Source organism: Mercenaria mercenaria, chromosome 4 (genome assembly GCF_021730395.1).
Source record: "Mercenaria mercenaria strain notata chromosome 4, MADL_Memer_1, whole genome shotgun sequence".
NCBI classification, from domain to species: domain Eukaryota; kingdom Metazoa; phylum Mollusca; class Bivalvia; order Venerida; family Veneridae; genus Mercenaria; species Mercenaria mercenaria.
The window spans coordinates 43,847,017-43,873,373 of NC_069364.1; the positions used below are offsets into that span (position 1 = coordinate 43,847,017).

General features: G+C 36.1%; 1 protein-coding gene across 2 annotated transcripts; it reads left to right on the forward strand.

The window, feature by feature from the left end:
* Positions 1-1,145: 1,145 nt before the first annotated feature.
* Positions 1,146-24,970, forward strand: LOC123551580 (mitochondrial carrier homolog 2-like). 2 transcript variants are annotated; one of them, XM_045340621.2, is made up of 13 exons: positions 1,146-1,296; positions 3,857-3,941; positions 5,878-5,984; positions 9,114-9,191; positions 10,251-10,308; positions 10,641-10,692; positions 11,705-11,764; positions 16,944-17,037; positions 18,892-18,918; positions 19,920-19,952; positions 21,152-21,219; positions 22,757-22,832; positions 24,522-24,970. In XM_045340621.2, exons 1-13 carry the CDS (start codon positions 1,195-1,197, stop codon positions 24,618-24,620), a joined length of 939 nt encoding a protein of 312 aa, XP_045196556.1. In that variant the 5' UTR covers positions 1,146-1,194; the 3' UTR covers positions 24,621-24,970. The 2 variants fall into 2 exon arrangements, with proteins under 2 accessions (XP_045196556.1, XP_045196557.1); XM_045340622.2 differs by lacking the exon at positions 18,892-18,918.
* Positions 24,971-26,357: the final 1,387 nt, after the last annotated feature.

Below are 26,357 nucleotides of genomic sequence, written 5' to 3' on the forward strand. Positions count from 1 at the left end.
AATTCAGAACGCCAGTAATATAAATTATATTCTTGTCAATTGCAGTATATTTTGATAAGAAATCTGCCATGGCCACTCGATATCCAGAAAATCATTTGTATTCAAACCATTTTTCTTTGATGGAGGAGGTCAGTACATAACGGCCATGAGCAATGTGTAGTTGTTGATACTTACATTACACTCAATATGTTCAAATGTTGAAAATGTATTGTCACTAGTTGAAGAGACTATTTTTACATCTATCACCGATCTATAAATCAGGGCCACCCGACCTCCCCGCTTACTACCAGGGCGTGGCAAATGCTTGATTTTGTACCCACCAAGTTACAGTTCACCCAGACATGTCTATCGATACGATGGAGGTGCCTAACCATGTCTCAGTCACAGTAATAAGATCTAGATCATTCGAAGGTATAAAGTCACAGAAGGATGTCATTTTGTTTTTTCAAGGATCTTGGGTTTAGGCAACAATTTTTTATATTTTTCTGACCTTTAGCTATTGCTTGAGATTCATATTTTATGTGGGATATATGCATTGTTCTTCTACGGTCCAGCACTTCTTTGATGAATTTTTGTTTATGCTTTGATCTATGTGTTGATATTACAGTTGGAATTGCTTCAGGTAATGTTCTAACATTGTCCAGATTGATCTCTTGATTGATATCCCAATTACGTGTAAGTTGATTATGGCCGCCTCTGGCAGATCACCTTATATGGCCTTATACCATTTTAATATTTAACTGCTATTAATAATAATATTTAAATGAGAATTATGGTTATAGAATATTCAAAATGTTATTTTAAATAATACAATTAATAATAATAACCATTAATAATAAGAACAAATAATGATTATTATAATAATAATAATTATTATTAATATTAGATTTCTATCATTATTACCATCTATTATTATTATTGTTTATTGTAAATAATATTTTGAATATGTTTTAAACCATAATTTTCATTAAAATCTTGGTCTTAAATATAGTCTTTATTCTTTATTTATTAGTTAATCAGTGACATAATAAAAACATTATCAGTTCACTCAACCATCTGTCATAGGACGCCTTTATATACATTCACACCTTTTGTTCTTTACATAATACAGTGTCTGCAAAATCCAATATCCTTCTTTACCTGTGTTGTCTGCAATATCATACCGTCCCTTATACGGTACAGTACGGAATTTAAATGAGAACAATGTCAGCCCCCATCAATTTTGGAACAGTTGCTCTTGGGCAGTGTGTTACTGCTATTTTTCACCCAGTAGGACATGCTAAAATTCTTATACAGGTATTTCCTTTCGTTGTCTTACATATGTGATTGGAATTTCTTTCTGATTTGCCTTTTGTCAAAGCGAAAGTTTACCTCAAAGGGTCAAAATATTTCTCAATGACACTCCCAGAAACTGAGAAACTCAAATTAAGCACACAGTTTAAAAGGTGGATGACATCTAAGAGCGTTCAGACATTACAAATAATTCCAGAAAAGGAGAATTTATGTTAAAAATTAACAAATGTACCTGTCACTAATAGAGCTTATAATAGACAAGCTTACTGACACTGACTGAGTGGCTGCTTTTTAATTTCTGACATTAATTTGCAGCAACAGTTTGACCTGTCACACAATAAAATAAACTGTATGTATCCCATTAGAGCTGGAAATCAATCTGAATTTTTTTTTTTAATTGTACTGGCCGCTGTATCATGGATATTCAGTGTTTTTTCTCTGCATGTCCAAAAAGTATGTTTTTTCCCCCAATTTCTGGGAAAAAATTCCCTTCCAAACCAACAAAACCCTATTTACTATATATTTAGATGTACATAATATTGTAAACTGTATCATTTAAAATAAGAGACACTGTGCTTTTAAATCATTTTCTTTTTTAGTGTAACATAAATTTATGAAAATTATTGCTTTTATCATGACACAATTTTCCCCCTATTTTAGTGGTTACGGCGCAATCGGGGATCGAATTTAGCATTCGCTAACTTGTGGAATTGGAGTAAGAATGAAAAATGCGAGTAGGAAAACATGGCACTCCATAATTTTTGCAATCACGTTCGACAATTATAGACAAATTCGCTCAAACTGTCCTTTGCTCTTTAAAAACTCCTTTGGGGTAGTTGTTTTACCGATAATCAAGTGACCTCTTGTAGATGCTTGTTGCTGTTGTACAAATGTAATTATCGGATATCTAATTAAGCGTCTAGACAATTTTTGTTATCATTTTGGTCGGTGATTTGCAAAGTTCTGCAAAAATGGAAAGGAAAATTACAAGTTTCTTTGGGCGAAAAAGGCCTGCGGAGACCCAAAATGCTAGCAACACCACGGCAGTGAGCTGAAAGAACTTAAAACTTCAGAGTCCAGCCAAAAGTCCAAAGAATAATCGAGTACTTTGGTTTGTACTTCCGAAACCAGAAAGTCCCAGCCTGTACGAACCGTTAAAAAAGTGGGAAATGGAGCTGAACTTTTATATATGAAACCAAACCAACAAAATAACTTAATAAATTTAGCACGTAAAACAGCCTTTAAATAACTGCTAGTGGAACCCACCATTTTGCTGGTGGAAAAAATGGCACTAGCAAAAAATTGCTAGTGGGAAAAAAAGTTAAATTCGATCCTTCGTAATGGAAATTTTTGTTTCTTAGGTATGTTTTTATTAACTAAAAATGTTGAAAATGCTTACATTTACTTTAAGTCAATTAAGTTCATTAAATGTAAAAGATGTTGATCCTGATATTCAAAATTAACCATATGCTACACACTTTGCATGATGTCATCAGTTTCTAAGAGTGCGCAGATGTTGCGGTTCGACCTGGTTAGGTAAACAAATGGGGTAACGCCATAACTTAATGGACGCGACCATCAGTATATAAAAATAGCATCAGTTAAGTTATGGTAAACAGCATCACCATGATATCGGTCAAGAAAAATAAAGTACAATATTATCTGGCAAATAATTCAAACACAATGATTTATAGACAATAGATGTCATTATATTTTATGATCAGATTCATAGTTTTTTTTCTTTTTTGGCATTTTACAGAATTCAGTGTTTTATTAGTAAATTAGTAAATAAAGATGATATTCTTTTTGTTATTTTATTATGCCCCCAAAGGGAGGCATATTAGTTTTCAACTGTCCATCAGTTCGTTCGTTAGTTTGTTCGTTTGTTCGTCACAACATTAACTTTTTGCATGAAGGCACTTTACTCGCGAACCACTGCACCCAGGACCTTCAAACTTCACATGCTGATAGTACTTATTAAGTACACGACCCCTACTGACTTTGGGGTCACCAGGTCAAAGGTCAAGGTCACCAGGTCTAAGGTCAAGGCGCTGCGGGGGCATTTGTCACCATTAGTGACAGCTCTTGTTTACTTTCTGCTTCAGTAATCTGGTAATTATCTAAAGCCCTCATTGACTCCAATTTCTTGCTAATAGGTGCAATATACGTTGGTATAATTACAGGGTATAATTTTCATACTGGTATGAATTATGGTAATGATTGCTTTTTTCTCTGTATGAGTCTTCTGTCCATCCAAGTAGAAGTCTTCTGGCCATCCAAGTAGAAGTAAAACACTGGCTAAGTCTAAGTTTCTCTCTGGATCCATCATGCAGGTGACAGTCTTCAGTAAATGCTGTACACTTGGAAAATAGTGGATTCTGCCATACCTACACTGTGTCTAAAAGGCTCTTTACCTAAGTTGAAACATTTGGTCCTGAAATTTCTAAAATCACTGGGCTAAAATGTTGTCCAGTTAGTACTGTTCCTAATATGGTACAGATGGTCTGTTCCAGGTCATCCCTAATCTTTTATTATATTACTCTTTAATGAATTTTTATTTCAGCTTGGACATGAACCAGTACCAGCGAAACTCGGAACAAATATATTTGGAAAGCAATATTATTATTATCCTAACATCCTGAAGTATGGTAAGTAGATTCTGAGAGTTTCTTTTTTAGCTCATCTGATTTTTTGAAAAAAAATGATGAATTATTGTCATCACTTGATCGGCGTCGGCATCTGCGTCAGCGTTGCCTGGTTAAGTTTTATGTTTAGGTCAGCTTTTCTCCTAAACTATCAAAGCTATTGCTTTGAAACTTGCAATACTTGTTCACCATCATAAGCTGACCCTGTACAGCAAGAAACATAACTTCATCATGCTTTTTGCAAGATTTATGGCCCCTTTTGTACTTAGAAAATCAGTTTTCTTGGTTAAGTTTTATGTTTAGGTCAACTTTTCTCCTAAACTATCAAAGCTATTGCTTTTAAACTTGCAACATTTGTTCACCATCATTAGCTGACCCTGTACATCAAGAAACATAACTCCATCCTGCTTTTTGCAAGAATTATTGCCCCTTTTGGACTTATAAAATATCAGATTTCTTGGTTAAGTTTTATGTTTAGGTAAACTTTTCTCTTAAACTATCAAAGCTATTGCTTTGAAACTTGCAACACTTGTTCACCATCATAAGCTGACCCTGTACATCAAGAAACGTAAGTCCATCCTACTTTTTGCAATAATTATTGCTCCTTTTGGACTTAGAAAATCAGTTTTTTTGGTTAAGTTTTATGTTTAGGTTAACCTTTTCTCTTAAACTATCAAAGCTATTGCTTTGAAACTTGCAACACTTGTTCACCATCATTAGTTGACCCTGTACATCAAGAAACATAACTCCATCCAGCTTTTTGCAAGATTTATGGCACCTTTTGGACTTAGAAAATCAGTTTTCTTGGTTAAGTTTTATGTTTAGGTCAACTTTTCTCCTAAACTATCAAAGCTAAATCTTTTAAACTTGCAACACTTGTTCACCATCATTACCTGACCCTGTACATCAAGAAACATAACTCCATCCAGCTTTTTGTAAGATTTATTGCCCCTTTGGACTTAGAAAATATCAGATTTCTTGGTTAAGTTTTATGTTTAGGTCAACTTTTTCTCTTAAACTATCAAAGCTATTGCTTTGAAATTTGCAACACTTGTTCACCATCATAAGCTGACCCTGTACATCAAGAAACGTAAGTCCATCCTACTTTTTGCAATAATTATTGCTCCTTTTGGACTTAGAAAATCAGTTTTCTTGGTTGAGTATTATGTTTAAGTCAGCTTTTCTCATAAACTATCAAAGCTATTGCTTTAAGACTTGCAGCAGTTTTTCACCATCGTAAGCAGATGCTGTACATCAAGAAACATAACTCTTTCCTGCTTTTTGCAAGAATGATGGCCCTTTTTAGACTTAGAAAATCATGGGTAGGACAATAATTATTTCTTTTATACAAAATAATCAGCTGAGCGTCAGCACCCGCAAGGCGGTGCTCTTGTTTAAGCCTTGAAATTGCTACTTATTCAAAGGGTACTGATTTTTGTATTAATTAATAGAATAAGATAACAGAGTCTGAAAAAATTTAAATCTTACACCTCATGTCTTCAAGAAATATCTGTTTAAGTTGAATCCATAGAATTTTAATCAGTTTTAAATGATTTTGCAGTACAAACGTAAAGCATAACAACAAAATGTGTAATAAAGTTACGTTTAAGCTGGTGTTAGGGGACATGAGAAGTGCTGCACATTTCATTATCTCTCATGAACAGACTCAATCAATCCAAGTCTGTTATTATTCTTCTTGGTTGCATTCTTCCTTCAAAAGAATTTTTTTACAGATTTTATTGCTATCATGACATAATCAAGTTGAGTGCTTAGTTTTATACTGGAAAAAATATTAGTTATTTTTAAAATTTGGGAGCATTTCTTCCATTAAATTGCACATTTGAAAGTGGCTATTAAAGTAAAACTACAGTTTCAGATAATTTTTTGCTCCTGTTACTTTGCTTAGTATATAATTAATTTTCAAATATTTTTATTTCAGCTGGTCATATATGGACAAGAGATGGGTTCCTTGGGATGTACACAGGGCTGTTACCTCGTGTGCTTGGAGCCTTCACTGGTACTTGTACCCAGAATGCAGTCTTAGAGGTATCTTTGTTCATGTTGAGATATCCCAGCAGTATTGACCTATATTTGATTTCCTCATTCATGATGGGGTTTGGCATTTTCATTTACCATGTGTTTGACATGCACATGCACTAGGGTTTTGACGCAATAAAATTATCTTCAGAAGAGGTTTGACATCAACTTTCATGAGATTTTTAGCTCACCTGTCACAAGTGACAAGGTGAGCTTTTGTTGATCGCGCGGTGTCGTGTCGTCGTCCGTACCGTGCGTCCGTTGCGTCCGTAAACTTTTGCTTTGTGACCACTCTAGAGTCACAATTTTCATGGGATCTTATGAAAATTGGTCAGAATGTTCATCTTGATGTATCTAGGTCAAGTTCGAAACTGGTCACGTGCCTTGAAAAACTAGTCAGTATGTCTAAAAATAGAAAAACTTGGACCTCCTAGAGGCCATATATTTCATAAGATTTCATGAAAATTGGTCAGAATGTTCACCTTGATGATATCTAGGGCAAGTTCGAACTGGGTCACGTGGTTCAAAAAACTAGGTCAGTAGGTCTAAATATAGAAAAACCTTGTGACCTCTCTAAGAGGCCATATTTTTCATGAGATCTTCATGAATATTGGTCAGAATGTTTCCTTGATGATACTAGGTCAAGTTCAAAACTGGGTCAAGTAGGGTCAAAATAGGTCATTAGGTCTAAAAATAGAAAAACCTTGTTGACTCTCTAGAGGCATATTTCTCAATGGATCTTCATGAAAATTGGTCAGAATGTTCACCTTGATGATACCTAGGTCAGGTTCGAAACTTGGTCACGTGGGGTTAAAAACTAGGTCAGTAGATCTAAAAATAGAAAAACCTTGTGACCTCTCTAGAGGCCATATTTTTCATGAGATCTTCATGAATATTGGTCAGAATGTTCAACTTGATGATATCTAGGTCAAGTTCGAAAACTGGGTCATGTTGGGTCAAAAACTAGGTCAGTAGATCTAAAAATAGAAAAACCTTGTGACCTCTCTAGAGGCCATATTTTTCAATGGATCTTCATGAAAATTGGTCAGAATGTTCACCTTGATGATATCTAGGTCAAGTTCGAACTGGGTCACGTGCGGTCAAAAACTAGGTCAGTTTGTCTAAAAATAGGAAAAACTTGTGACCTCTCTAGAGGCGATATTTTTCAATGGATCTCATGAAAATTGGTCAGGGTTTACTTGAAGATATCTAGGTCAATTCGAAACTGGGTCACGTGGGTTAAAAACTAGGTCAGTAGATCTAAAATAGAAAAACCTTGTGACCTCTCTAGAGGCCATATTTTTCATGAGATCTTCATGAATGTTGGTCAGAATGTTCACCTTGATGATATCTAAGTCAGTTCGAAACTGGGTCACGTGGGTTCAAAAACTAGGTCGTAGGTCAAATATAGAAAAACCTTGTGAACCTCTCTAGAGGCCATATTTTTCATGAATCTTCATGAAATTGGTCAGAATGTTTCCTTTATGATATCTAGGTCAAGTTCGAAACTGGTCAAGTAGGTGCAAAAACTAGGTCATTAGGTCTAAAAATAAAAAAAACCTTGTGACCTCTCTAGAGGCATATTTCTCAATGGATCTTCATGAAAATTGGTCAGAATGTCACTTGATGATACTAGTCAGGTCGAAACTGGGTCACGTGGGGTTTAAAAACTAGGTCAGTAGATCTAAAAATAGAAAAAACCTTGTGACCCTTAAGAGGCCATATTTTTATGAGATCTTCATGAAATTGGTCAGAATGTTCACCTTGATGATATCTAGGTCAAGTTCGAAACTGGTAATGTTGGTCAAAAACTAGGTCAGTAGATCTAAAAATAGAAAAAACCTTGTGACCTCTCTAGAGGCATATTTCTCAATGGATCTTCATGAAATTGGTTTAGAATGTTTATCTGATGATATCTAGGTCAAGTTCGAAACTGGGTCACGTGCAGTCAAAAAACTAGGTCAGTAGGTCTAAAAATAGGAAACCTTGTGACTCTTAGAGGCGATATTTTTCATGGATCTTCATGAATTGGTCAGAGTGTTTACCTTGAAGATATCTAGGTCAAGTTCGAACTGGGTCACGTGGGGTTAAAAACTAGGTCAGTAGATCTAAAAATAGAAAAACCAATGTGACCTCCTCTAGAGGCCATATTTTTCATGAGATCTTCATGAATGTTGGTCAGAATGTTCACCTTGATGATATCTAAGTCAAGTTCGAAAACTGGGTCAGTGGGGTTAAAAACTAGGTCCAGTAGGTCTAAAAAATAGAAAAAACTTGTGACCTCTCTAGAGGCCATATTTCTCAACGGATCTTCATGAAAATTGGTGAGAATGTTCAGCTTGATGATTTCTAGGTCAGGTTTGTAACTGGGTCATGTGCGGTCAAAAACTAGGTCAGTAGGTCGAAAAATAGAAAAACCATGTGACCTCTTTAGAGGCCATATTTTTCATGAGATCTTCATGAAATTGGTGAGAATGTTCACCTTGATGATATCTAGGTCAAGTTTAAAAGTGGGTCACGTGCCTTCAAAAACTAGGTCATTAGGTCAAATAATAGAAAAACCTTGTGACCTCTCTAGAGGCCATATTTTTCAATGGATCTTCATGAAAATTGGTCAGAATTTTTTATCTTGATGATATCTAGGTCACATGTGCTCAAAAACTAGGTCACTATGTCAAATAATAGAAATAACGACGTCATACTCAGTTCAACACTGGGTCATGTGGGGATAGGTGAGCGATTCAGGACCATCATGGTCCTCTTGTTTACATTATCATTCACCAAAGGTTTGACATTCTCGTTCTGAACCAGTGATTTTACATTCTTATTCTTCAGGGGTTTAACATTTTTATTCAACTGCAAATTTTGGCCATGAAAAAATATTTTGACATTATGACAGTATAGATACTTACACAGAATGTATGAATTGTATTGATTTAATTCAGCAGTCAGTAGCAACCTGTCAAACAGTAAAATTGAGCTAGAAATAAACAAGTGTAAAACTAATTTATGTAAGTTATGTTGAACTGAAGCCCACGTTAAAACTCAAATTTAGAAGAAATGTCAAGATAATTTCTTTTTCTCCCAAAAGCTGTAAACAGACAGCTGCATTTTTGAGTATTGTATATTTTAATTCAGTGGTTGAGACAAGATGAAAAGAAGGAAGAAGAAGAGGAAGAAGAAGGAAAAGATTGGATAAAAACATTGTGTATAAAGGTGAAATATGCATCACAGTTTTATTGCCTTTTTTTAATAGGAAACTAATTTAAACATTTATTGGTGATTGATTTGTTCTGACATATCATACAAATGAACAACAGCATGTAAACTTACAAGTAAGAAAAAAGAAATGTCAATTCTGGTTTAAGTTTGCACAGAATTCAAAGGTTTGAAATAAAAGAAATAAAAGAATCAGTAGGAATTTACAATATAACAGAAGGCATGTAGATTAGACACTGAAATGCATTATTTACTTGGAAGTTCTTATGTTCCGTAACAAAGAAAACTAAGATAAAGGTATTGAAAAAAAAGTGCCGCCAGCTCTTTCTGCGGTCACAGGTTGAAACCCGACCTGGGTCATAGTCACAGCTGTCAGTATGCCAGCATTCCTGGGCCCAGTTATTCGAAACTTTAACTGGCTATTAAACTTACAGCTGTTTAAAGTTTGATTCAAAATATTAGTCTTGAGGTAAAACACTAGTATCTTGTTCTGGTTCTAGACATTTAGTATTCTATAGTCTTCTAAAACATCGAAACATTACCCTAAAAGTTAATGGATCGTAAGCTTAATTGCCTGTTAAAGTTTTGAACAAGTGGGACTTGGATGTCATTAACCTTTAGCCTGCTGGCGGCATGTGATTCTGCCTTTGTGACCAGTGCAGACCAAGATCAGCATGCACATCTGTGCAGGCTGATCTTGGTCTACACTTTATGCTATTCAGTCAGTAAATTTTCAGTAAAGACCCCTTTTAATAATAAGTGATACTGCCCAAATTGTAGCTGGACCAGTCCATTTCAGAAGTTTAGCAGGGTAAGGGTTAAAGAACATACATGAGTTAGGTATCAGGTGCTGATATTACAGATAATTAATGAAGGTTATGGAAGCTTTTGGCATGAACACCTCAGAATTATATATATTTGTACATTTTGGCATTATCCTCCTGAAATTTTGTATGAAATAGAAGCTTTCTTTACAATCAAGTTAAAGTTAGGTAGTAAAAAAACTGAAACTTCACCAAGGTGAAAAATGATTGAGGTATATTTGTATAATTACAGACAGGACAGGAGACAGTTGCCAAGTGTGCTGCAGTTATTGCTAGCCAGCCCTTCCATGGTAAGCACAAAAGAACTTGCTTTATTACATGACTTAAAGTAACAGTTATCAGTCAGTGACTTTAACAGAACAATATAGGTTAAAAGTTTCTTGGAGTCAATCCTGTAACAAGCAACTTAAATGCAGCCATTTTAGTTTTATACTTATTAACAGTACGCTAAAAATGGCAGTGAAAATGTTATAGTCTATGATATAACCAGTAATTGAAAAAGTGTAATAGAAACATAGCTTTTTTGTAAATGAATAGAATATATGTCAAATTATACCGTTAACAGTTAGATGATATTTCAGATAAATTCAGTATTATTTGCCTGTTTTGATTTTTTTCCCAGTGATAATGGTTAGACAGATTGCTCAGTTTGTTGGAGGAGAAAAAATGTACTGGTAAGTTCAGTTGGCCTATCCTTAAAAGAGTACTTACCGAAATTTTCTTTGTGCACAAAACATGCAGTCGTTTTTACAGTACTATGAATTGATTCAGTTTTATAGGCATGGACTTTCATTGGTTTGGTCAGAATGGCAATTTCACGGGGATATGAATTCATAGATTTCAATGTAACATGAGTGGGAGGTTCACTTTTTCATTGAGATTTAATTTCATGGATTGACATAACCGTTAACATCCACAAAAAATAGTCCCTCATGAATATAAATGGTTTCACAGTATTTGTCACTATCTCAACAATTTACTTTATAGTGTCAGTCCAGGATCCAAGACTTTTAGACCAGTCTCAGAACTCTGACTTGCGATTGGTTTTAGTTAAGTACGAGTTTTAAAAATGTTCAAAGGCAGAGTAACATTAAATAGCTCTCGTAACTTCATAACTGGTGAGCCTGGTCAGAGAACTAGGAACGTACAATAATTATATGACTGGCCAGTGTTGCCAGTTCATGGCAAATGGAAGTATTAATTTTCTAATCAGAAGTTTTAATGCAGAATACTTTGATTTAAATGTTTTTTTAAGGTTTTGCAGAAGTATATTTTCTGAATCATTTATGACCAATATTGATCAGATTATATAACATATGAGCTGCGCCATGAAAAAACCAACATAGTGCATTTGCGACCAGCATGGATCCAGACCAGGATCCATGCTGGTTGCTGGTTTCTCAAATTACAATAGGCTTTGAAAGTGAACAGCACGGATCCTGCCCAGACTGCGCAAATGCACAGGCTGGTCTGGATCCATGCTGGTTGCAAATGCACTATGTTGGTTTTCTCATGGTGCGGCTCATATATAGATTTTTTAAGGAAAGGTGATATGCAATATTTATGGATGGTTGGCTGTATTTTATAACAGGAGGTTAAACATTTGCAAAGATTTTAAAAGTTGTTATTTTACTTATTTGACTGAATTGTTCTTCATATGTCAAACCTTTCTTTTTCAATTTTTAGTGGCCTGTTCTCAGGCATTGGAGAAATTTATCACTCAGACGGAATAAGAGGTTTCTTTGCGTAAGTTTCTTGCTATTTTTGTACGGTTTCTCACATCAACAAAGGACAGTTATTTCAGAATCTTTTTAGTGTTGAAGAAAGCATCAGACTGAAGTCTTATAATTATTCAGTCAAACTTGGTTCACTCGAACTTGGATCATTCAAACACACCCTTTGCTCAAACTAACCCTCAGGCTCGTGCAAAATTGCTATATAATGCATTTTGTTTGATGGCTGGAACTAACGATAACTCTCACAAAATTTGCTGGTCCCATTGAGTTCAAGCAAAAGAAGTTCGACTGTAACTGGGGACAAATGCAGGCAGGAAAGAATTACTGAGCCAGAACCTTAAAATTGGGACAGAGGCATGTGTCAATGAAAAGATATGTCTTGTTGCTTTTTTTAGCTCACCTGAGCCAATAGCTCATGGTGAGCTTTTGTGACCGCTCAATGTCCGTCATGTGTTGTGGGTCGTCCATCCGTCAACATTTTCTAAAAAAAATCTTAGTCTTGAAAACCACTGGACACATACATGTCATATCTCCCGCCGGGAGACTTTTTCTCCCGTATTTTCAGTATATCTCCCGGTCTCCCGCCGGGACATGAAAACCTCCCGTAAAAAAATAAATTCAGAAAAAAAGTCCTCTGTCGAAAAATCGTATCTCGGACCACATGTAGACCTTTAGAAAATACTTGAATTTCAATATCGAGTCGCCCATAAATACTCTTCAAACATTATTTTCATAGTTGTCTATAATCCCTAGCTTGTTTATCGAGAGATACACGCCTGAGGCATTAATTATCTTACCACCTACTGTCACCATCTGCAAACAATTAACCATTTAATCTTACCCGTAGGCAATTGTAAACATGTGCATGCGAGATTTTAGACTGATTCATTAACATCAAAGCCACTTATCCGTAGTTTTTCAAAACAATATGTAAACCAGTCTTAAAATTACGTCATTTTACCGCCACCTGCCAAAATGTACTTTCGTTTTCGCTGACCTCAATATTTATCGGGAAACACTCTTTTCCCATATTTATCGAGCCATCAGAGGATGAGACAGGTTAGTGCTAACATCGAGTTTATGTTTCTCAATTTAAATACTTGCACAACATGCAAAAAATCAGCAATGACTTAACAAAATTGGCGAGTTAATGTCAGACTACACAGAATTTCGGACAAACATGAATTCGGATAAGTGAATTTTATGAAATAAATTGCAATTCATACTGCCCGAATAATTGACTGCCATTCCTTTGTGATATTGTCATGTTGCAATAATTAACGGGAGAAGGATTCCCAGGTTAAATACATGTAGTTTTAATCTAAATATGGACAATCCAGCAAAAGAACGACTTTCATTTTTGTTTTAACAACTTCATTTATGAAAAGAAATGACTTCCCTTAAAAGACTGTTTTGACATGATATCTCCGCAATCTTTTGAGTATTGTATGCTTAAACATGTCAAAAAGATCACTCTCTCCAGATGCAGAAGCATCAACACATAAAGCAAAAACAAAGTTCCTGGTTCAATGTTTCATGGAATTCTGAATTTCCTTGGATTAAGTTAAGTGCTATAAGTAATAATCATGCATTCTGTACACAACTGTTGGCTCCACTCGTCAATTAACTTGGATGAATTTTTCATGACAACAGCTATTTAGCGCATAAAAAATGAGCGAATAAAAGTCTCCCTTATTTTTACCCAAATCTCCCTTAAAAAAAGCCCTGCTGAGGCAAATCTCCCTTATTGACCGTCTGAAAATATGGCATGTATGCTGGACAGTGTTACATCAAACTTCACAGGAATGATCCTTGGGTGGTCCGCTTTCAAAATTGTTCAAAGAATTGAATTCCATGCAGTACTCTGGTTGCCATGGCAACCAAAAGGAAAAACTTTAAAAAATCTTCTTGTCCAAAACCGCAAGGCATAGAGGCTTGATATTTGGCATGTGACATCATCTAATGGTCCTCTATGAAAACTTTTCAAATTTTGCCCCTTGGATGAAAAGAGGCCCCCCTCCCCCCCACCGGGGGTCCCAAGTTTTACACAGACTTGTATAGGAAAAAATCTTCTTGTCTGAAAGGACAAGACCTAGGCCTTTGATATTTGGTTTGTAGCATTGCCTTGAGGTCCTCTACTAAAATTATTCAAATAATAACCTTGGGGTGAAAAGAGGCCCTGCCCTGGGGGTCTCAAGTTTTACATAGACTTATATCGGAAAAAACTTTAAAACTCTTCTTGTCTGAAAGTTCAAGGCCTAGGCCTTTGATATTTGGTATGTAGCATTGCCTAGTGAATGTCTAACAAGGTTGTTTAAATTATTCCCCTAGGGTGAAAAGAGGCCCCACCCTGGGGGTCACTTGTTGTATGAGTTACATAGGAATAAATACTTCAAAAATTATCAGATCATATTTCCTAGACTGTTTAATTATATTTACCTGGTGACCCCAAGTGATCAGGGGTCAACTGTCTAAGACCTTGACCTACTGACCTACTTTCTTGTTTTTAAGATACAGCCTTGAAATTACTGGGGCCTCCGTGGCCGAGTGGTTAAGGTCGCTGACTTCAAATCACTTGCCCCTCATCGATGTGGGTTCGAGCCTCACTCAGGGCGTTGAATTCTTCATGTGAGGAAGCCATCCAGCTGGCTTACGGAAGGTCGGTGGTTCTACCCAGGTGCCTGCTTGTGATGAAATAATGCACGGAGGGGCACCTGGGGTCTTCCTCCACCATTAAAGCTGGAAAGTTGCCATATGACCTATCATGTGTCGGTGCGACGTTAAATCCAAGAAAAAAAAAAAAAAAAAAAACAGCCTTGAAATTTTGATGACATGAACAGTTTTGCACACGGATCTTAAAACTGACTTTCAGTGACCATGCATATGACCTACTGACCTATTTTATAATATTTTAGCATGAGTTTGCCATTTTAAACATGTGGCTCATATTACTCAGGTAAGTGATTCAGGGTCATCATGACCCTCTTGTTACAGATTCACAGAAATAAGAGAGTGAAGAAAATAATAAGGGTAGTTTTGCCTTGTATTTATTTGTTATATACTAGTTTATTAGTGTTCTAGCATAAAATTTATGAAGAATCATAATAGAAGTTGTTTTTATGCCCCCGAAGGGAGGCATATAGTTTTTGAACCGTCTGTCTGTCGGTCTGTCAGTCTGTCGGTCTGTCGGTCTGTCCGCATTTTTTGTGTCCGGTCCATATCTTTGTCATCGATGGATGGATTTTCAAATAACTTGGCATGAATGTGTACCACAGTAAGACGACGTGTCGCGCGCAAGACCCAGGTCCGTACCTCAAAGGTCAAGGTCACACTTTGACATTAAAGGTTATTGCATTGATGGGCGTGTCCGGTCCATATCTTTGTCATCCATGGATGGATTTTCAAATAACTTGGCATGAATGTGTACCACAGTAAGACGACTTGTTGCGCGCAAGACCCAGGTCCGTACCTCAAAAGTCAAGGTCACACTTAGACATTAAAGGTTATTGCATTGATGGACGTGTCCGGTCCATATCTTTGTCATCGATGGATGGATTTTCAAATAACTTGGCATGAATGTGTACCACAGTAAGACGACGTGTCGCGCGCAAGACCCAGGTCCGTAGCTCAAAGGTCAAGGTCACACTTAGATGTTAAAGGTCTTTTTTCATGATAGTGCATTGATGGGCGTGTCCAGTCCATATCTTTGTCATTCATGCATGGATTTTAAAATAACTACGCATAAATGTGTGACACAGTAAGACGATGTGTCGCGCGCAATCCCAGCTCCGTAGGTCAAAGGTCCTAAACTCGAGTTCACATCGGCCATAACTATTCATTTAAAGTGCCATCGGGGGCATGTGTCATCCTATGGAGACAGCTCTTGTTAGCTTGATTATTGGAAGAATAGTCTGAGACTGTTCGATGAATAGTCCTAGCTATTCTACACACCCAGGCTTTGGCGTCACACCTTTGTTAAAGTTTTGCATGCAAGTACATAACATATCTATTATTTTGAAACTTATTTTTTCTTTTTCTATGTCAATAACCAACCTCAAAGGATCAAGTCCCATAACTCTGACATGTATTTTGGGCAAATCGTGCCCCTTTTTGGACTTAAATATCCTGGTTAAAGTTTTTCATGCAAGTTACTATCTTCAATTCCAATGCAGATACTGGATTGAAACTCTATAGATATTTTACCATTTAGGGTAATATTCCTGCTTCTGGGACAACAATATGAATAGTCGAGCATTAGATGTCTTACGGACAGCTATTTTCTTGATAATATTGAGGATGTAAGAAATGTACATAGTAATTTCCATGGCAGAATGTTCTGTAAGTTTCTGTTAATAACAAGAAATAACATTTAGCTTAACTCCCTTTGATGCCACCTAATGTAGGATACACATTTGATGAAGTGCATTACTTTCCTATTGAGTTTCAATAAAATGAAATTAGCTTCTTGCATGTATATGTATATAATTATAGTAAGATCTTGGTTTTAGGATCCCTCCTTTTTCTCAATGCTTGATGCATAACTCCAGTAGTATTTGTATTATAATTAACCCTAGTCAAAGCACCTACTCTGTATAAACAGCTGATCTCATCTGTTGACATGCTGTCGTTTGACTGTGGCCCTGTATGGGGTAGCCATATTCAGAGCTGTAGGTGTAGATCTAAATTAATATTTCATTTAATACAGGTGGCCGCTAAGGCAGGTAAAACTGGCTAATTATGTCTCCCACCACACAGTGGTGTGGGAGAAATATTGATTTACTCCTGTCTGTGTGTCTGTCTGTGTGTCTGTCTGTCACAAAGCTTTTCCGCACTCTTAAGTTGAACATTTCTCATCCGATCTTCACCAAACTTGAATAAAATGTGTTTGACCATAAGACCTCGGCCAAGTTCGATAACTAGCCAAATCCACCCAGGCACTTTTGAATTGTGGCCCTTGAATTACTGATTGGATCCACTCGTCTAGACCATCTAGACAAACTAGACATTTTTGATAGGAACCATTCATCTGAACAATCCAGACAAACAAGGCAGTTGTGGGAGACATGCGCTTTTCTCAAAAGCATCTCTAGTTAGTAGTTCTGAATGTAATTAAGAGCTATATAAATGGGAGTCTTCCAGTTATTAAAATCTACTTAATACCATAAACATTGATATGTGTTATATTTCAGAGGTCTCACACCCAGGTTGATAGGGGAGGTTATACAGATATGGGCGTGTAACCTCATTATAGGTTCTGTAAACCGATACATTATACCTACCAAGGTACGTTTATGATTATTTTCTTTTCTTTTAAAGACAGTGTGTGAATTACTTTCTGTACCATTTCCATTCTCGTAAATGTCTATCTAGTCATGTATGGGGAAGATCTTGTAAAAGATACATGAGTCACACCATGAGAAAACCAACATAGTGCATTTGCGACCAGCATGGATTCAGACAAGCCTGCGCATCCGTGCAGTCTGGTCAGGATCCATGCTGTTTGCTTTCAAAGCCTATTGCAATTAGAGAAACCGTTAGCAAACAGTATGGATCCTGACCAGACTGTGCGGATGCGCAGGCTGGTCTGGATCCATACTGGTCGCAAATGCACTATGTTTGTTTTTATGTTTCATATGTAAAACTTTAAATCCAGGAACTCGTACCTTTCTTAACAGTTGCTTTTGCCTCATAGAATGGAATTTCTTGCACACAAAATAAATGATTTCATGGCATTGAGCTTGTATTAAGTGTTCAGTGAATATAAATCAGTGGAAAATGATCAGTCATAAAGGTTTGGGACAAATCTGATGGATAGACTGTTTACACTGCTGTTGTTTTACCATAAAACTGATGCATACACACCACTTTAGCAGAAATGTTTCCAGGGTAAAATTTAGCAATATTTTCTACTAGATAAAATAAGTGAGTGCCCTTTTCATTCACTAGCTAAAAGGAAAATCTATTTGCTAATGTTAAACAATAATATTGGATTTTTTTTAATCAATATTTTTCTGGCCAAAACTTATTTTATCATTAAGTAACCAGTCACAAAAAAAACCATTTCTACTACCTTAAATTAGCTAGAACTATTTTTATTCACTTATCAACTAAAATGAGTGTAGTAATGCAAGCTATTCTAATTAGTCCCCTACCGGTGGAACACCGGAGGGAACTATAGCAATGCCCTCTGTATATCTGTACGTCTCTCCACAAATCTGGATCCTGCAATTACTCAAAAAGTATTCAAGCTAGGTTCATAAAACTTGGTATGTGAATAGAAGGCAATATGTTAATTATGCATGTGTATGACTTATGCATGTAGGTCAAAGGTCAAGGTCACTATTGAAGGTCAAGTAAAAATTGTTTCTGATCTTTAACTTTTATATGCATTGATGGATTACATGTATCTTAGTGCTACGCAGAAATGTTTCCCATGATGAGATAATGTGTCAACATATGACCTATGCTTGCGGGTCAAAGGTCAAGGTCCTTCGCTGGTAGGGAACTTCTGTATTGCCACTGCAGTACTCTGTAACTTGTTTTGCATTATTATGTTACTTGTAATTATTTATATGTGTGCATCATGTATGAGTTTTGTTGAACAATGAAAAAATCCTTTATAAACACAAATCAGCCATGTCATGGGAAAACCAACATAGTGGGTTTGCGGCCAGCATGGATCCAGACCAGCATGCGCATCCGTGCAGTCTGGTCAGGATCCATGCTGTTCGCTAACAGTTTCTCTAATTGCAATAGGCTTTGAAAGTGAACAGTATGGATCCTGACCAGACTGCACGGATGCGCAGGCTGGTCTGGATCCATGCTGGTCGCAAACTCACTATGTTGGTTTTCTCATGGCACGGCTCATTAATTATGTTCCTTTCATGATGAAAACTGTGTACTTGTAGAACAAACTTGTAAGTTTTGAAGACATCTGCTTGTTATATTACTGACTAGCTAAACTTGGCTAGTATATTTGTACGTTCTAAGACCACTAACTATTCTAAACTTCTGCTTGCATTTAGCTTGTATGCTTGTCCTAATTTGAACCCTATGATTTATTTTATTTAAGATTCCATCTTTGTTTTTCCTTTATAACATATTTCTATGAAACTTGAATGATGAAATATATTTCAGAATCTATATACATGGGAATTGCCAGGCGTCAGTTGAATTCTATATTTATTTCTCAAGTTCATATTATTTATAAATTGATTCTTTATTTTGTTCTCTTTAGTTTTATGTTTTTGCTTGTTTATGAGGTTCTGTTTCATGTATATTTCAATTTTTTTCCCTTCAGGAATGGTGTTTTTAGGTCATGTGAATCAAGGGTTCAGGATGACCTATAAGTATAGGTGAAGGTCTGAGTTTTATCACCTGTTGCCAGTATTTTATGCTAAATCACTTCTTTTCCATGTTTATTCAAAATGCATCCCTGTGATCAAAATAGGTACTACCACATGTATATGTGTTTTTACATAAGAGTCAAGTCCATTGTATAGGAAAACGTTTTTGAAATTTTCTTAGCCAAAATATAAAGAGTAGTGTACAATGTATTTACATGTTATCGATGCTACAGTGTGCCCTATTGTATCTTCTAAGTCAAGGTCACACAACTCATTTTTTAAGTTTTTGTGTCTTTGTCATATATATTATGTTTTAGGATGAATGTTTTTCATTCAAAACATAATTATTACCTTGTGTCTTGACCTACATGTATATCCAAGGACAAGTTTAGGTGAGGTAATGACTATCATAACCCTATTGTAAGAATGTACATGTTCTAAAATGATAAAAATTATTGAGCAACTTTCCTTGATTTGCAAATCTAATGATTGTTTACTATATAAGACCTGAGCCCTGATTCATTAAAGTTTTAATTCTAAAACTCAAAGTTACACTTTAAAGCTCTAAAAACTGAAGTTGCCATTACTTCTTTTAATCTGTATCCATTCTGTTATATATAGGTACCTGTTTGTAAATGGTAGGAAGCAAGTTTTGTAAAAATCTGCAGTCAGTTTAAAATTTAGCATCTGAAAGTCTTTATCCAATTTTCAGAGTGACAAGTGTTGATGAATAATGACCCTGGAGGTCATTGTATACACATTGTATAGAGCATGGTTAACATGAAGTTGATTATATATAATGTGTTTGTGTATTTTTAGGAAGCACAGAATTATGTCCCTTTGTTTGTTGGGGTAAGCAAATATTTTTTTAATTTTACCTTTTGCAAATCATATTATATAGGGCTGTAATGAGTAAGTGCAAAATTTGAGCAGTGGACTCAACATTGGTGAATCCCATAAATGATTGTCTTACTGTCCTTTTGAGAATTGAGTCACACAATGAGAAAACCAACATAGTGTATTTGCGACGAGCATGGATCCAGACCAGCTTGTGCATCAACACAGTCTGGTCAGGATTCATACTGTTCGCTTTCAAAGCCTATTGCAATTAGAGCAACCATTAGCGAACAGTGCAGGCTGGTCTGGATCCATGCTGGTCGCAAATGGACTATGTTGCTTTTCTCATGGTGCGGTTCAAATATAAAGTAATCAGAAATTCATCTAACATAAATTTGATTAAAATTTCTCTTGCAGTTTTGAACATGTGTATCAGTAAAAGTTGCCTTTTAGAAAAATGAAAGTAGTCTCTTAGTGTTAGTATACTTTAAAAATAAAATCTGCTAAAAAGACAGGTTTTCATCAAAACCATCAAGCATCGTATATTTATTATTGTAAATTAAGTATGAATGAGCCGTGCCATGAGAAAACCAACATAGTGCATTTGCGACCAGCATGGATCCAGACCAGCCTGCGCATCTGTGCAGTCTGGTCAGGATCCATGCTGTTCACTTTCAAAGCCTGTTGCAATTAGGGAAATCGTTAGCAAACAGCATGGATCCTGATCAGACTGCGCAAATGCGCAGCCAGGTCTGGATCCATGCTGGTCACAAAGCCACTATGTTGGTTTTCTCACGGTGCGGCTCAAATGTCTGTTAAAGTTAAATACAGCATTCCATTAAATTCAGCATTCCATAAATTTTAAACTTACTGTCATAGATATGTGATTGATTTATAGAATTGCTGTATAAGAAAATGAATCTAGGAAAAATTCTAAAATGTGTGGTTACGAGTCCCAAGTTGGAGTAGATAGCTATATAGCTTTCAGTTTATGCTGCACCTAGTTTTGACAAAAACTGGTCATAAATCTTGAAAGCGATAATCTTAAGTATTCAACACGAAATATAACAACTTTCTGTACAGTGGATTGTCAGGAATGAACTATCTTTTTAAAAAAATTCAAGAAAAAAATCAGATTAAAGCATTGTCATTCGAATTTGGTTGACATAGCAGTTTTGAAAAAAAACAAAAAACTAATTTGTTTTCTGTTGTAGCTTGTAGTTTCCAATTTTACCTACCCATTCACGCTGGTGTCCAATGTTATGGCAGTTGCTGGTACAGAGTAAGTATAGAAATATGTCTCTCCAGAATCAGGGTAGGGTAGGGATGAGGGAGTGAGGTGAAGTTGGAATGGGGTGCTGGTGAGATTGAGTGGGAGGGGGGGAGGTGGAATGGAGCAGGGTGGGGGCTGGGAGATGGAGTATGGTTTGGGCCTTTGTGTTTGGTTTTGTCTTTCCAACTGTCACAGACTAATGCCCCCCCACCGTATCTTTTTATTATGCCCCCGAAGGGAGGCATATAGTTTTTGAACCGTCTGTCAGTCTGTCCGGTCCATATCTTTGTCATCCCTGGATGGATTTTCAAATAACTTGGCATGAATGTGTACCACAGTAAGACGACTTGTCGCGCGCAAGACCCAGGTCCGTAGCTCAAAGGTCAAGGTCACACTTAGACGTTAAAGATCATTTTTTCATGATAGTGCATTGATGGGCGTGTCTGGTCCATATCTTTGTCATCCATGGATGGATTTTCAAGTAACTACGCATAAATGTGTGGCACAGTAAGACGACGTGTCGCGCACAAGACCAAGGTCTGTAGCTCAAAGGTCAAGGTCACACTTAGACGTTAAAGGTCATATTTCATGATAGTGCATTGATGGGCGTGTCCGGTCCATATCTTTGTCATTCATGCATGGATTTTAAAATTATTGGGCATGAATGTGTACCACAGTAAGACGACGTGTTGCGTGCAAGACCCAGGTCTGTAGCTCAAAGGTCAAGGTCACACTTAGACGTTAAATGTCATATTTCATGATAGTGCATTGATGGGCGTGTCCGGTCAATATCTTTGTCATTCATGCATGGATTTTAAAATTATTGGGCACGAATGTGTACCACAGTAAGACGACGTGTCGCGCGCAAGACCCAGGTCCGTAGCTCAAAAGTCAAGGTCACACTTAGACGTTAAATGTCATATTTCATGATAGTGCATGATGGGCGTGTCCAGTCCATATCTTTGTCATTCATGCATGGATTTTAAAATAACTACGCATGAATGTGTGGTACAGTAAGACAACGTGTCGCGCGCAAGACCCAGGTCCATAGGTCAAAGGTCCTAAACTCTAACTTCGGCCATAACTATTCATTCAAAGTGCCATCGGGGGCATGTGTCATCCTGTGGAGACAGCTCTTGTTAATCCATGAAAGGATTTGCAAGTAGCTTGACACAAATGTTAATAACCATTATGGTGCAGCATACAGAATGGCAGTCTGCAATATCATAGTCCTACAGTAAGGTTATAAGTCAGAGAGGCAATACTACCTGACACATCATACATTGTTGACATCACTCCTGTTTTAGCTCTGTCGAAAAATGAGTAAGGATGATTTGATTTGTGCTTGATCTTCCATTTGTATGTCTTTAATATTTCAATACATTATCAGGCAAAATTGTTACAGATCTTTAGCCATGGTTTACAGAATTATGTAAATAATTTTTTATTTGTCTTAGTTGATAATTTTTACTGCTAATATGAAACCAAAACCCAAAGTATTTTAACACTACATATGTATTTGATAAAATCTCTACTGTTTGTTTAGGTTGGTCGCTGCTTCGCCTCCTAATATGAAACCATATGCGAGTTGGACTGAATGCTGGAGTCATCTTAAAGAGATGGTAAGCTGTTGTTCCATGAAAATACTGGTAGCAAATATCCCGTTCATATTGCCGTCCTGTTACTTACTTTCTAGGAAATCTTTATTGCATTTATATGAACAAAAAACTAACCAAAATATTGTCATGGTTCATTCTGTATTCAGAGTAGGAAGCAGTGAGATACTTTAACCTTTACCCTGCTAAATTTCTAAAATGGACTGGGCCATCATTCAGTTTAGGCAGTACCACTTACTATTCAAAGGGGTGTTAATTGAAAATTTACTGAATAGTGAACAATGCAGACCATGATCAGCCTGCACATCTTGGTCAGCACTGGTCGCAAAGGCAAAATAACCTGTTGCCAGCAGGCTAAAGGTTAAAAGAATCAATCAAAAAGATTTTATTATTTTTCCTGAATTTTTACCCAGAGAATTTTATTGTAGAGAACATCAGAGATCTATTAAATGAACAGGTGTGGGACTTCAGTATGAACCTATAGTGAAATCTCACTAAATCTCATGATAAATGAGATCTCGTTTATTTATGAAGTTGGCATTGCTTGCACTTTACTTTATAACCAACTAGGTATTTGATTAATTGAACATAGGGTTCATAGGTTCTATGAAAGCAGAGAAGTTTTAAGTTTTTCATTAAATCCCATTTATCTCATTTGGAAGTTACAGGCATCATGAATTTACTGCACTACCAGAGTATGTTTGTGCTATGTTTTTCTGTAAGGAATTTAGCTAAAAATGCAAATTTAAAATGTACTCTGCTCATCAGATTCTTTCACTAAAATAGTTCTTCATTAAATGTTGTTTTAAATCTAGAAAATCATCATCAGATATATTTGGCTAAATATATAAACAACTGAAATCACAGAGATCCTATCCAGTAACAGCTGTTTGTTAAAAAGACTTAAAATTCTTTTTAGTGACATAACATTATTTGTAGTGTGTTGGTGTAGACACTAGTTAGTTTGTAGAATCTTAAATCTGGCATTATTTAAGAAATAATTTATAGCAAAAGAGTGTGTTTACACTGTTTATGCGTGATGGGGCAGTTAACGTTGGGCGTAATAAATTATTTGACCGATGTATTACCGCCGAGTGTATAAATAGTGTTAAGACACGGTTTTGCTATAAATTCTTTCGATTCTAACATGGCCTTGATCTAAAACAGTAGATAGTAGTAGCGCTCTTCCTTGGGGCTCAACAAAAACATTGATGTCTCCGCATGTTAATGTGACGTCATTCTAGCGTAAGCATGTTTTAACAGAGACAAGTTTATTAGAATGTCACATTAAGTACCATTGATACACACATAGGTATTGACTTTTATTTAGGGGCCTCCATGATTGAGTGGTTAAGGTTGCTGACTTCAAATTATTTGTTCTTGCTGATATTGGTTGGAAACCTCATTTAGAGTCTAGATTCTTCATGTAAGAAGCCATTCAGCTGGCTTACAGAAGGGTGCTGGTTCTACTCAAGTGCCCCACCTCCCCTCCCATGCCTGAAACAATGCCAGGATTGAACCTTGGGTGGTGGGGGGTCTTCCTCCACCATCAAAATCTGGAAAGTTGCCATAATGACGTAAATTGTGTTGATGTGACATTAAATTCAGCAGTTTACATATGTACTGTGTAATATTTGTTCATTTTTTCAGATATGAAATTTAGGCATAATATATCTTTAAGTTTTTCATTTTCAGGGTCACCTGAAGAGAGGTAACAGTCAGTTTTTCCGTGTGGACAGAAGTCGCATGGTTCAACCCGTGCTGAAACGAACCCCGGGACAGTCTTTCTATTAATAGAAAGTTTAGACATAAATTACAGTGTTTACATATACGAAAATAAAAACCTACAGGGAATATTCTTTACACAACATATTCTATCTAATGAATATATTTCATGTGAAAGTGTGATGAAATCATATTTTTGTGTCATATTGATAGGGAACATATTTTTTACATATTACATATTTTAGTTCTATAAATAGCAAAATTGGCATGTGTGTATTCGTTAAATTTGGGAAAAAGAGACACAGTTACCATTTTAGTAAAGTGAATATTCTAAGTAGACATTTCATTTTCTTATGGCAAAGAAATAGACACATAGGAATATATTAATGGCTATAGAGTTACCTTACTTATTTAATAAGTTTGAATCTGCAGGCAAATTATTAGACATAGAATGTAGCCATCAATTGTCAATACTTAGTTTTAAGGTACACAACATCTTGTCTGGTGTAGATAATTACCTCTAATGATAATAAAATTTGTAAAACCGTCATTTGAATGTCTGTAATTTAAGGACTTACTCAAATTTTTTCATATCCAAGTAGGTCAGCAAAAATGATTGACCACTTGCAACAGTGAATACCAATTGAATTCATTTATTTGACATTGATGAAATATTACTGATGAATAAATTTGGATTTGAATGAAAGAGTTCATTTAAATACTCATTTATCACTGTTAAACTTACCAGCTTAATTTCGATAATGATTGTCCATCTTTCAATTTGCATACTACTGTAAAAGGGTGTTACCAAAAGTTGACTGAATGGCAACAGCAGACATGATCACCTCACATCTGTGCAGAATCCTTGCGTATAGCTAAGGGTTACTTTGGAATGATAAGCACTATAAACTTGTATTACTGTTATAACACTTGAAGTGATGTTCCGAATTATTGATACTGTCTGTTAAGGTAAGAGAGAAATGCCGTCATGAAAACCAACATAGTTTTGCCAGATGATCCAGCCCACTGCACATCCGCAGTCTGCAGGATCATGCGTTTGCTTTAAAGCTATGCAATTTAGAGAACTGTAGCGAACAGCATGATCCTGACCAGACTGCACGATGCGCACTGGTTGATCATTCCAAGCCATATGTTGATTTTCCATGCAGGCCAATTTTGATGTTAGCAGAATAATTGAATATGTGATAAATAAGTATTATTATTCTGCAATGAATTTATCAAATAAAATTACAGCTCGCAGAGCTCTCAATTTGTTTTATTCAACTTATTAATAATTCAGTAGAAAAAAAACAACCACTGGAATATCCTCATTAGGGAACAAATCATAGTCGACTTTCAAGAATAGTCTAGTATCTATCACCCTGGCGTCGCGTCGGCGTCGCGTCGCGTCACACTGAAGTTTGCAGAATACATAGCTACTTAAAGGCATACGCATGAACTTATTTATCTTTTCTAGGTCATTCCAATCACTGGTCAAGTTCCATACTCTACATGTTTGAGCAATAGCCTTGGACTTAGAAATTGGTTAAGTTTTACTGCAGTACATCTCCAAAACTAATGCAGATATAATTGAAACTTCAATGTGTCTTCGGTTATAAAACTAGTTGATAGCACATCCATAACTTGACCTTCATTTTGCCAATTATGCCCCCTTTTGGACTTTAGAAAATTGGTAAAGTTATGCGTGCAAGTACATAGAATAACTAAAAGGCATATAGATTTGAAACTATTTTCTTTAGATCCAATACCACTCACTGGTCAGTCCATAACCTGGCATGTCTTTGG